The sequence below is a fragment of the Dipodomys spectabilis genome, unplaced genomic scaffold (genome assembly GCF_019054845.1).
Source record: "Dipodomys spectabilis isolate Male_0828 unplaced genomic scaffold, ASM1905484v1 ptg000360l, whole genome shotgun sequence".
Classification (NCBI taxonomy): Eukaryota; Metazoa; Chordata; class Mammalia; order Rodentia; family Heteromyidae; genus Dipodomys; species Dipodomys spectabilis.
In genome coordinates, this window is record NW_024871037.1 from 4,108,129 (window position 1) to 4,121,536 (window position 13,408).

The following is a 13,408-nucleotide window of genomic DNA, read 5'->3' on the forward strand; positions in this document are numbered from 1 at the left end:
TTCAGTAGCAGTAATGCCAATGATTGTTTCAGCAGAAACGTGAATGGCTTTCCCATATTCTTTAACTGGACAAAGTATCTATGGGAGGAGACTAGCATGAGATCCAGGGACAACTGAAAATAAGTTCACTCTTTACAAACACATACCTTCTTACATCAAAACTAAAGAATATGTGTGTTTGTTTCCCAAAGAGTTATGTCCCAGCCTACCTCCTCTTTCTCCTCATTCAAAATGTTTGTGTTACGACTTGCAAGAGCCAAGAGCCCTACTAGCTTGGTTTGGATCAGACTTGTCCAGCTGTGCAGGTGGTGAGCTGTACAACTCCAGGGATGGCTGCTTTTAAAGATCGGTGCTATGGGCTGGGATGTAGCTCAGTGGCAAAGCACCTGCCTAGCAAGTTCAACATCCTGGGTTTGATTCCCCAGTACCGAAAAAGAAAAGACTCCCCCACCAAAAAAAAAAAAAAGTTAAAAAAAAATAAAGATTGGCCGGCACTGGTGGCTCATGCCTGTCATCCTAGCTACTCAGGAGGCTGAGATCTGAGGATCGTGGTTCAAAGCCAGCCTGGGCAGGAGAGTCCTTGAGACTCTTATCTCCAATAAACCACCAAAAAACCAGAAGTGGCGCTGTGGCTCAAATGGTAGAGTGCTCGCCTGGAGCTGAAGAGCTGAGGGACAGCACCCAGGCCCAGAGTTCAAGCCCCACAACTGACAAAAATAAGAAAGATCGATGCTACAGTTTTGCTAAAGGAGCTCTGTTTAGTCTTGTAAAGATCTAAAGCCGACAGGAGTTCTTCCTCAGAGGTGTGCGAGGCAGCAGAGTAAGAATAGGAGCCTCCACAGGCTGACCTTCAGGGTCAAATAGGCAAGCAGACGCCAGCCCAGCCAAACACGTCCGGTCTTTGTTTTTGTACGAGCTGAAGTTTCATATCCATTGCGCTTTGATGGGCAAAGTTGATGGCAGGCTTCTCATAACCGTTTTCTTGGGTTCCTGTCTCTTCTTTGGAGGAACTGGAATTTCTAGTTTTAATTTTTGCTTTAGTGACTAGAGGTGTGAGAGAACGAGGCTCTCCTATAAGTATCGAGCTGATTTCAGCTATCATTTTTTTTCCCCACGGCAACTGGGAAACCATTTGCCTGGCACTGTTTACAATTAATGGTGTGCTAGAATCCAATAGTTGAGAGGTCATTTCGCATTATGAAATATTGATTCCAATTAGTCATGCTCATCTTCAAGATCCAAGTTGTATATGTTCTTGGAAAATTGTACATCCCATGGAGGACCCAGCCTGGATGGTATTCCAGAGGGATGAGAGCTGCCTACAAAACTGTTTTTCTTTTCTTTTTGGTCCTGGAACCTGAACTCTGGGTCTGGGCGCTGTCCCTCAGCTCTTCAGCTCAAGGCGAATGCTCTACCACTTGAGCCACAGTGCCACTTCCGGCTTTTTCGGCTTATGTGGTGCTGAGGAATCGAACCCAGGGCCTCATGCATGCAAGACAAGGGCTCTACCACTGAGCCACCTTCCCAGCCCCAAACTGTTTTTCTTAAGGAAAGAGTTGAATACAAAAGGTGTCATGTAATATTGGGCCACGGCAGAAGCAAGTATCATCAAGAATGTGCCTTTCAGTACTTGGCTGTTTCTTTAGCTGAAAGAGAGGTTCATTTGTGATAACACTGGTTAATATTTTGGGAGGCAATGGCCATGTAATTGGCTCTGTTAAAAATCCCTTCTTAATGAAGGAGCTCAGTTTAATGCCAAGGAGCCCAGCTAACTGGGTCCCATTATTTTCATAGTCATTCAGAGGATAAGTAACTTGCTCAAAGACAAACATACAGAGTATAACCTGAGAGCTAAGGATTTGAACCCAGAAAGTGTTACCTTGGTGATTAACCACACCCCATGTTACCATAAAATATCTCTTAGATTAAGACTAGCATGTAAGACATGCAATAAAAATTAGATGTGGCCACATTACCATTTGGAATCGTTTTTATGGGCCAGACACTGGGCCTAGTTTATCTCACATAATACTCACTGTGGCCTAATTCTGTACAGATGAGAAAAACAAGATTCAGTATGTCGGCTAACATTACAGAGCTAATGAGGAGAAGAGGGGAACCCCCCCCCCCCACACACACCCCGTCCATTCCAACATTGTGTTCTTATCCACACTGATGAGTCAGTTGCCAGTCTCTTTGCTCTAATAGCCAGGGTTCTAATTTATCTTACATTATGAAAATCATTCACAGGCATTTGGAAAGCACCTAATTTGCTTTTAAACAAAAATCTCATTTAAAAAAAAATATGGTTGATTAACTGCAGTCCTGGTTGGCTCATTAACTTACCAGCGTTTATTAGTTTTTTTCCCCTCCGGTCTGCTTCAAGATGCTGTTGCTGTCTCGCTAGGGTAATGATACTTGTTTAATTTTTCAGGGCCTATTTGTGATGGGTTGCACATGGGGGAATTCTTTTATTATTTGTAGGCAAAAAAAGATCCACCTGCAGATTCCCCAGGAACTGTCTGACGTGCAGAAAATGACGCTCAGAGAGAGGATGAGGCCAAGGAAGTTCCAGGCAGCCCATGAGAAAGCCAGGAAGCTGAAGTAAGCAGGGTTCTCTAGGAATTCTCTGGAGAAAAGCTACCCTCCCCCTCAACCATGGAAAACTAGAATGCATATGATGATATGTTCATTGATCCACACACTCAAAAGATGATTCCTGCCAGGCTCTGGTGGCTCACGCCTGTCATCCTAGCTACTCAGGAGCCTGAGATCTGAGGATCACGGTTCAAAGCCAGCCGGGCAGGAAAGTTCATAAGACTCTTATCTCCAATGAACCACCAGAAAACCCAAAGTGGTGCTGTGGCTCAAGTGGTAGAGCACTGGCCTTGAGCTGAAGAGCTGAGGGACAACACCCAGACCCATAGTTCAAGCCCCACAACTGGCAAGAAAGAAAGAAAGAAAGAAAGATGGATTTCAAGGGCTGGGAAGGTGGCTCAGTGGTAGAGTGCTTGCTTTGCATGCATGAGGCCCTGGGTTCGATTCCTCAGTACCACATACACAGAAAAAGCTGAAGTGGTGCTGTGGCTTAAGTGGTAGAGTGCTATCCTTGAGCCAGAGAAGCTCAGGGACCATGATCAGGCCCTGAGTTCAAGCCCCAGGACTGGCGCAACAAAAAAAAAGGGGGGGGTGATTTTAGTTCAAATACTGTTCTGACAGATTGTACTTAACCTTTTATGTTCACTTTAAATGTGCAGGAAGATTGTGGAAGAAAATAACAAGCAGATGCAGGAATTGCGGCCCTGGAACTCTGAGCAGCTGAGCATTGATGTAATTGGCGTAAGTGCATAAAACCTGCCCTCGCTTGTGATTCTTCAGGTCTGTGGAGCTGGTTGTGTGGACAAAGAGACAAGGTAGTGAGCAAAGGCATCTGGGCCAACTTGGTTCCTGCCCAGAGAAGACTCTGGACTGTAGATCAGCAGTTGATATTAGTTCAAGGTTGGTTTTATTCATCAAATAAATTGAAAGGCTACTGTGTACAAGGTGATGGCATTGGCATTCGATGCACAGATGATGGGTTAAAATAATGAATCCCCAGAACAAAAGTGTGACCAGTTTTCATTCCACCCAGTCCGCGAATGTTCTTGCCAATTAGTCCACGGATCCCTATCCGTCTCACAGCTATTCTTTTCCCTTTTCTTTTCTGCCTTCCATCTGTATCACCCTGCACTCAGACTCTTAAAAAAAAAACTACTCTAGCTGATAATGAACAGGGTTGCAAGTTCAATAGAAAATGGCCACTTCTTGGTGTTCGTTTTCCCAGACACCTTTTAGGCCCTACTGGGGCAACCCAGGGGTGCCGAGCCTCTGGCTCTGTCTGCTTTGTCCCCGTGGAGCAGAGACTACATAGTCCCATAGGCCAGGAGGCCTAGAGGCTTGTAACGATGCTGTGTTTGTTAATGTGTGCAAACGACACGTTCAGCCAGCGACAGAAACTGGCATGCCTTTGTTCCTCGGGAAGCCTGGATTCTAACTATAGGTCTGTACTTGTTTTATAAAACCTCAATGACTGTCATGTAAATATTATCCATATTCCAGCTATACTGTATGAAGGCCCGTCCTCCTGGTACCCCATAAGTTGGGGTCCTCCGGTGCTCCTGGCAGCATGTTAGGAGACTCACACTCCCCCCCCCCCCCAAAACACACACACACACACACACGGGATAACATCAGAGAAAACACCCTGATCTGCCTCCATCCACTTTAGATGAAGGGAGAATCCCAGGAAGAAACTAGGAAACTTCCATCTCACTACTTCCCCAGTGACTTCCCGATTCCATCCCCTTTCTCTTAGGGGACAGAGCAATGGGGCGGGGTAAGTCGGGGGAGCCATCCAACCTTGTCCTGGCCAGAGACTTTGGTTCATCCTTGAGTGGCCCAAGATTCGTTGCTACACACTGTGGCCCTAAGCTTTCCAGAAGCCTGTCTCTTAACCTTCATCTGCTAACAGGAACAGGAAACGCTCTGGCAGGTGCAGTGCTCGGGCCCCACAGTACTCCTCACGCCTCTCCCACTCCCTGCTCCCTTTTATGCGACCCCTCTGGCCTGTTCCCCCTTGATTGCCTTCCTGAACTCTGAGGCCCACAATCGAGAGCCTCACTTCATATTCTTCCAGCTTACAACAGCAAATCTCAGATCTCTGTCTGTCTGTCTCTCTCTCTTTTGTGCCAGTCCTGGGGCTTGAACTCAGGGCCTGGGAACTGTCCCTGAGCTTCTTTTGCTCAAGGCTAGCACTGTACCACTTGAACCACAGCGCCACTTCCAACCTTTTCTGTGTATATGGTACTGAGGAATCGAACCCAGGGCTTCATGCCTGCTAGGCAGGCACTGTACCACTGAGCCACTTTCCCAGCAGAAAAGCAAATCTCAAAGTTCAAAATGCACTTGGGGTTCTTGTACATTTTGGTCTGATGGGGGTGAGGGCTGGCATTTCTAGCAAGCGAGCTGTCCACTGGTTCTGATGCGTACTCATTCAGGACCATACTCTGATTGATCGTGGATAGAAAGTAGAGTTCTTGAAAGCAGCAGACCCAGAAAAAGCCACCAATGAACAGAGCTTCTTATAATCTCTTTAGGAAGGAAAACCCTTTATGGGAAAGGAGGAAAAAGAGGAGCAGCCTGAAGGAAGACTTTCTTGTTCATCCCAGGAGAAGGGTGAAGAGAGACAGCCAGCCTGGGAAGAGGCAAGTTTAATCGTGTTCACCAGCACAAGAGCGAGTGATTTCATGCTATTCATAGAACAAAAGAGGCAGAAAACAGGAAGGCAAACACTTTGCTGAAGGGCCTAGAGGATGTTAGCATCTCAGGGAAAGGCATTGCTTGAGCTGAAAAAGATGAAATAAAATATAAGAAACAATCTTAATAAGATGCAAGAGAGGAGAAGGAGGAGGAGGAAATGTTCCTCTCCTGCACAGATGGATCATTCATTCTTCCTAATCCCCTTGCGGCTGTGTTCTCAATTCCTCGTTTCTTCTCTCTTGCCCGACTGAGGCAGACCCCTATATATTTCAGAAATACTTAGGACAGATGCAGCGTGAGGGGAGTAAATAGGTTTTATATATATATATACATATATATATATATATATACATATATATACACACTAAACCTGTTTACTATATATATAGCGTATATATACATATGTACTATATATATATATTTTTTAATTGTTGAAGCAAGCTTAGCATGTGGCTTGCCTTGTTTTCCAGTCTTCTGTTTTGGCAGGCGTGTTCTCCTTTGAAATCTTAAAGCACAGTTGAGTGTGGAATCATGTTAGACAACATTTCTCTAACGGGTGATAGCTTAGAAACGACTAGAAACCATAATGTATTAGACAAGCCCAGAGACGGTCTTTTATCCTGCAGTACAGACGGCTATGCTAGTGCTAGAACTGGGTTTCTGGGGCAAATCCCAAGCAGTCCAGCTCTCCATACATAGAGTGGTGATAGGAATCAAAGACCAGATCAATCTCTTCTCTGTAACAGTTATATCAAGCTGTGTGTTCTCCTCAAAGAGCCCCAGCAATTCAAAGTCAGCCGAAAGTCCACGTCTCTATTTTCCCAGATAACTTGTGAAGTCCACATAGAGACACAGTTCACACACTCACTTTGTTGTTAAAAGTTTTCTGGGTTCCATCAACGATCCTCCAAAATCTAGAACTAATTGTACCTGCTGAAATAACTATTGCACATACAGAACACAGACGTCTTAAAAAGCACCTGGTAGCTGTCTTGTCACAAATGCCTTGTCCTCGAATATTCTTACTTATTCATGTGAAGATTAGCTTGGACTTCCCACTTAGTTTCCTCCTTAACAAACTACTCTTGGGATGGTTTCCTGTGAGAGCCATTTGTCAACCATCAGGTCTAGGTTGTCAACACACACGCACACATAGACACACATGCACGTACATACACACACCAGAAAAAAAAGACAGTCATTCATTTTTATTTTTGTCAGTTGTGGGGATTGAACTCAGGGCCTAGGCTCTGTTCTGGACCTCTTTTTGCTTAAGGCTAGCACTCTACCACTTTGAGCCACAGCTCCATTTCCAGTTTTTTTTTTTTGGGGGGGGGGGGGGTTATTGGAGATAAGAATCTCACAAAGTTTCCTGCCTGGGGTGGCTTTGAACCATGATCCTCAGCTCTCAGCCTCCTGAGTGGCTAGGATGACAGGCGTGAGCCACCAGCACCTGGCTTCAAAGTACTGAGGAATTGAACCCAGGGCCTCATGCATGCAAGGTGAGCACTCTACCACTGAGCCACCTTGCCAGCCCATTGGCCTCTTATTTCTAGGAATTGTGAATTCTTTCTATCATTTCTTAGGTCGTTTTCTTTTTGGAAATTGGAATTCATAGAATCACAGAGACTTTTAAGGCGAGACGAAAACCTAGTAAAGTAGCTCAAGCTTGTAATCTCAGATACTTGAGAGTCAGGGGTTAAGGATTTGTGGTTCAAGACCAGTCCAGGCCAAAAAGAAAAAAAAGCTCACAAGACTCCATCTTGGCCACTGTCACATGCAGTGACTTGCCTGTATCATTCTAAACGATGAAGGGGAGCACAAATAGGAGCGTCACAGTCCAGTCTAGCCTAGACATACAGCAAATCCTGATCTTGAAAACAACCAACGCGACCAGGGGCTGCTAGAGCGGCTCAGATGGCAGAGCATCTACCTAGCAAATGTGAAGTCCTGAGTTCCAACTCAGTATTGCCAAAGATAAAACCGCTTAGAAAAGAAACTGGAAGTGATTCAAGTCAACCATTTTGCACTGCAAAGGGAGGAGATGGAGTAGATCTGGGGTGGGGTGAGGCAGGCCGAGGCTGCGGTGGTGCCCCAGCTGCTGACAGAGCAAGTATAACTTACCTGAACCGGGGATGGTGGGCAGCTCCGGGTGTGCACCCTGGGAGCATGCTGTGTGACTCAACCTAGTTACGTCCTCACACCAAGGCCCGGCTCATGGATTCATGGCTTCCTGTCTGATCCCTAGTTAGCTTCTCCCCCCAACTTGAAAACGGTATCAAATGTAAGCGAGGGTATTAGAGAGGCTGATTTCCAAATGGTCTCCAAATAACAGTCTCCCAAACAAGAACATTGCTTCACTTTGTGGTAGGGTTTATTTTCCTTCTGCCAGCTGCTCACGAGTGGTCACCTCCCTTCCACAGGCATTAGGTGGGCCACCCGCAGAGACCCTGCCTGAGTCTCAGCCTGCTCCTTCCCTGGGCCCTGGCGACCTCGAGGGGAGCACAGAGGACACCACAGCCGACCTCCACCATCACGGTGTGTACTCGCCTCCACTCCCAGCATGGCAAGCAGTACCAGTCCTCTGTGGTACCTCTGAGAAGGGCCCTGGTTGTATGTGAACACATGCCATCAGCTGGCCAATGCTGGCCCATTGACTAGGATGAAAAGCAGAGAAGCGAATGGGATTTCCTTTTCTTCTCTTTTTTGGTTGGTTGTGGGGCATGAACTCACAGAGGCCTCTGGCTACTGTCCCTGAGCTCGTCTGCTCCAGGCTAGCGCCCTGCCACTTTGAGCCACAGCTCCACTTCCAGTTTTCTGGTTGTTCCTTAGAGATAAGAGTCTCACAGCCTTTCCTGCCCCGGCTGGCATGTAACTGTGATCCTCAGATCCCAGCCTCCTGAGTAGCTAGGATGAGAGGCGTGAGCCACCGGCGCCCGTCACCAATGGGATTTTCCATTCCGCCTGTCTTCTTTTGAGTAAGGAAGGCGAGTTGGAAAACTTAACACCTGGTGAGGGACGTCTCTGAACAAGTTAGACAATATACCGCCATTAACCTGACTTGGACTGAGTACTCTAGAGTGCTGCTTGCCTCTCCTGTAAATATTTCCCCCGGCCCTCATAAATTTAAATTGAAAACAAAAAAATGAAGCCAGACTGTGGAAACTCAGCTATTCAGAGCTGTCACCCGGCAGAAATATATTGTCACCTAATGGTTAAAAGAAGGAGTTTGGGAGTGAAAAAACGGTCTTCTCAGAAAGCCCCTGGAAAGCTTGTTTCTCTGGGCTTTAGTTTTCTTGTTCATGGCACAAGAAGAATGATTCCTCCTTTGCGGCAGAGTTAGCTTTAAAGAGCAAATGAGGTGAGGCACAGGGGGTTTCGTAGCTCCATGTGCAGAATACAGTAAAAGCTGAAGGACGTAGTTACGACACCTAGGCAGGGCCTTCCCAGTCTTGTACAGTTCTTAGAACTAAGGACAAGAGACAATATAGACCGTCAATAAGTGAGTGAGTGAGTGAGTACCAGGTCAGTCTAAACTTCTGAGAAGCAGAGGTGAAGGCAGGGCTAGAGTGCACGCGTCGTCTTCAGGGGAAAGTGTATGCATGAAAGGAAGCAGGGAGGGCTGGGAAGGCGGCGGCTCAGTGGTAGAGCGCTTGCCTTGCATGCATGAAGCTCTGGGTTTGATTCCTCAGCACCACATACACAGGAAAAAAAAGTTAGAAGTGGGCGCTGTGGCCAAGTGGTAGAGCGCTAGCCTTGAGCAAAAAGAAGCTCAGAGAAAGCGCCCTGAGTTCAAGTCCCAGGACTGGCAAAAAATAAAATTAAGAAAGGAAACAAGGAAAGACTGAGAGAGGCTGGGTGAGCTGCCTGACCATAATGAACTCTTTTTTTTTTTTTTTTTCGGTCGGTCATGGAGTTTGAACTCAGGGCCTGGGCGCTGTCCCTGAGCTTCTTTGGCTCAAGGCTAGCACTCTACCACTTGAGCCACAGCGCCACTTCTGGCCTTTTCTGTGTACGTGGCACTGAGGAATCGAACCCAGGGCTTCATGCATGCTAGGCTAGCACTCCACCACTTGAGCCACAGTGCCGCTTCTGGCTTCTTCTGTATATGTGGTACTGGGGAATTGAACCCTGGGCTTCATGCATACTAGGCAAGCACCTCTACCACTAGGCCACATTCCCAGCCCTTTGTTTATTTTTTTAGTCTAGCACACATGTGTAAAATTACACAATTTGTTAAGCTTCTACCACAAAAATGTGGGCATTCTTCAACATCAAACTAGAAAATTCCCCCTAGGATGTGTAGAGTTAATTATAGAGCAACGAGGCAGGGCAAGACATGATTTATATTTGATATGCATTTACTGGCCACAGCTGATTTAATGTAGCAAAAGTCATGGGCAACCATTAGAATCGAATGAGAAAGCGCAACTAAGAATGTTAAAGAAATTGCCCTTACTTAATTCCTTATACATAACACTGATGATTTATCACACATTAATTTTTGTCCAGACCCTTCCTTGCCCTCTAGCCTTACTGTCAGCAGCTCACAGCTGAATTTCAGAGCTGTGTTTCTTGCAGAGCTGAGATAACCCGAGACTCAGGAGGAGCCTGGGATCCACCTAGGGCGATGTCCCCCTGACCGGGCCTCTCGGATGTGGAGGCTTCCTGCCCATCCCCCACTCAGCTGCCCCTTCTTAATTTCCCCTTCCAGACTTTCCTGCAGCAAGTCCTGAGCCTCTTGTTGGTGCTTAGAGAAAAGTCTGACCTTGAGAAGTTGTGCTTGGCTGACCCGTAAGGAAATCCACATGCCCTTCTTAGCTGTGGGGGAAGAGAGAAAGGTCTCCCTACTGTACCATAATTCTTTTTTTTTTTTCTCTTTTTTTTTTTTTTATTGTAAAGCTACTATACAGAGGGTTACAGTTACATGAATGAGGTAATGAGTACACTTCCTCTTGAACATTGTTACCCCCTCCATTGTTTTCCCCCTACCATCCCCTCCCTCCCTCCCTTCCCCGAGGTTCTTTTTTTTTTTTTTTTTTTTTTGATTGTGATTAAATGATTACATAATTTCAAAGTCACAAGTTCATTCTAACTTCCTTGGAGCAAATTGTCTACCACAGTCTGTAATATATAACAGTGTTCACATGTTATATACCATATTTGTGATCAGCAGCATGGGGATATTTAGTAGTGGTTCAACCAGATGAGCGGGAGTTCTTTGTTTCTTAAGTCCTGTTAGTTTTGTCGTATCACCTAACCTTTTGGATTTAGCATCCACTTATCAGGGAGACCATGTACCGTTTGTCTCTTCGTTCTTGGCTTACCTCGCTCAACATGATTCCTTCTAGCTCCATCCATTTCCCTGCAAATGCCATTATTTTGTCATTTCTAATGGCTGCATAATATTCCATGTGTGTAGATACCACAATATTTGGATCCATTCATCTGTGGTGGGGCATCTCGGTTGTTTCCATATCCTAGCTATTGCAAACAGTGCTGCAATAAACATGGAGGTGCATTTGTCCTTGTATATTGGTTCCTGTTGTTCAGGGTAGATGCCTAGAAGTGGTATGACTGGGTCGTAAGGGAGGTCAATCTTTAGCTTTCTAAGGACCCTCCAGACTGCTTTCCAAAGTGGTTGTATAAGTGTATATTCCCACCAGCAGTGTAATAGGGTTCCTCTTTCTCCACATCCCCTCCAGCATTTGTCGTTGGCTGATTTGTGGATGTGGGACATTCTGACTGGGGTAAGGTGGTATCTCAGGGTTGTCTTTATTTGCATTTCCTTCACCACCAGGGATGATGAACATTTCCTCATGTGTTTCTTTGCCATTTTTATTTCTTCATTTGAGAAGTCCCTCTTTAGTTCCCTTGCCCATTTAGTAATTGGTTTGTTAGGTTTGGGAGAGATTAGTTTCTTGAGTTCCCTGTATATACAGGATGTTAACCCCTTGTCTGATATATTGCTGGTAAATATTTTTTCCCAATTAGTTGGTTGTCTTTCTAGCTTAGTTGCGATAGATTTAGCTGTGCAGAAGCTTTTTATTTTAAGGTAGTCCCATTTGTCGAGTCTCTCTCCAACTTGTTGTGACCCTGGGACTCTGTTCAGGAAGTTCCTTCCTGTGCCTATTAGTTCAAGTGTCTCTCCTACTCTGTCCTGCAGTAGTTTCAGAGATTCAGGTTTAATGTTAAGGTCTTTAATCCATTTTGAGTTGATGTTGGTGCATGGTGATAGGCTGGGGTCCACTTTTAGTTTTCTGCATGTGGCTGCCCAGTTTTCCCAGCACCAGCGGTTGAAGAGGCTGTGTTTCTTCCATTGTATATCTTTGGCTCCTTTGTCGAATATCAGCTGGCTGTAGGCCTGTGGATTTATATCTGGATCTTCTATTCTGTTCCATTGGTCTTCGGGTCTGTTTTTGTGCCAGTACCATGCTGTCTTTGTGATTATAGCTCTGTAGTAGAGTTTGAAGTTCGGCATGGATAGCCCTCCCATATTGTCTTTATCCCCTAGAATTGTTTTGGCTATTCTAGGTCTTTTGTTGTTCCATATAAATTTTTGGACTGTTTTCTGTATTTCAGTGATGTACGTCATTGGGATTTTAATAGGAATTGCATTGAATTTGTATATTAGTTTTGGAAGTATCACCATCTTTACTATATTAAGTCGGCCTATCCAGGAGCATGGGAGGTCTTTCCATTTCCTAGTGTCTTCTGCAATTTCTTTCTTTAACTTTTTATAGTTCTCATTAAATAGTTCTTTTACATCTTTGGTAAGGTTAATTCCTAAATATTTTATTTTTTGGGAGGTTATTGTGAATGGGGTTGCTCCCTTTATTTCCCTCTCTTCCTGTGCGTTATCAGTGTATAGGAAGGCAACTGATTTTTGTGGGTTTATTTTGTATCCTGCTATTTTGCCGAAGTGACTTATGATTTCTAAAAGTTTGTGGATGGAGTTTTTGGGATCGTGGAGGTATAGTATCATGTCGTCTGCAAAAAGGGATAGTTTAACTTCTTCTTTCCCTATGCGGATTCCTTTAATGTCTTTTTCTTGCCTTATTGCCCTGGCTAAGGGTTCTAGGACTATGTTGAAGAGGAGTGGAGACAGTGGGCATCCTTGCCTTGTTCCTGTTTTTAGGAGGATTGGTTGTAGCTTTTCCCCATTAAGTATAATATTGGCTATTGGTCTGTCATAAATGGCTTTTATTGTTTTTAGAAATGTTCCTTCTATTCCTATTTTCTCCAGAGCTTTTAGCATGAATGAATGTTGAATTTTATCAAAGGCCTTTTCTGCATCTGTGGCGATAATCATGTGATTCTTGACCTTGGCTCTGTTGATATGCTGGATTACATTTATTGACTTACGTATGTTAAACCATCCCTGTGTCTCTGGGATGAAGCCTACCTGATCATAGTGTATTATTTTTTTTTATGTGTTTCTGGATTCTGTTAGCTAGAATCTTGTTAAGGATCTTTGCATCTGTGTTCATCAAGGAGATTGGCCTGTAATTCTCCTTTTTGGTTGGGTCTTTGCCTGGTTTGGGAATGAGTGTGATATTGGCTTCGTAGAATGAGTTTGGGATAGCTCCCTCCTTCTCTGTTTCTCTGAAGAGCTTGAGGAGTATGGGTATTAGTTCTTCTTTAAAGGTCTTATAGAATTCTGCTGTGAATCCATCTGGTCCTGGGCTTTTTTTTGGTTGGAAGACTTTTGATAGCTTCCTGTATCTCATTATAGGATATTGGCTTATTTAATTGGTTAACTTCTTCTTTGCTCAGTTTGGGTAACTTGTATTTCTCTAAAAATGCATCCATTTCTGCCAGATTTTCTTCCTTTAGAGAGTATAGCTTTTGAAAGTAGTCTGTTAGAATTGTTTGGATATCTTGGGTACGTGTTGTGATGTTTCCCGTGGCGTCCCTAATCCTATTAATATGGGTTTCCTCTCTTCTTTTTTTAATTAATCTTGCCAACGGGCCATCAATTTTGTTTTTTTTTTCAAAGAACCAGCTTTTTGTTTGGTTTATTTTGGTTATGGTTTTCTGATTTTCTAATTGGTTAATCTCTGCTCTCAATTTGGTTATCTGGCTTCGTCTAGTAGCTTTAGGTCCCATT

At 44.6% G+C, this 13,408-nt stretch overlaps 1 protein-coding gene across 1 annotated transcript in view; it reads left to right on the top strand.

Moving 5' to 3' along the window:
- Positions 1-10,096, top strand: part of Nek11 (NIMA related kinase 11) — a 65,066-nt gene extending 54,970 nt beyond the window's left edge. The window contains exons 10-13 of the mRNA XM_042665917.1: positions 2,485-2,604; positions 3,258-3,339; positions 5,136-5,243; positions 10,013-10,096. Coding sequence (XP_042521851.1) covers positions 2,485-2,604; positions 3,258-3,339; positions 5,136-5,243; positions 10,013-10,096 — 394 coding nt within the window. The remainder of the gene's footprint in view (positions 1-2,484; positions 2,605-3,257; positions 3,340-5,135; positions 5,244-10,012) is intronic.
- Positions 10,097-13,408: the final 3,312 nt, after the last annotated feature.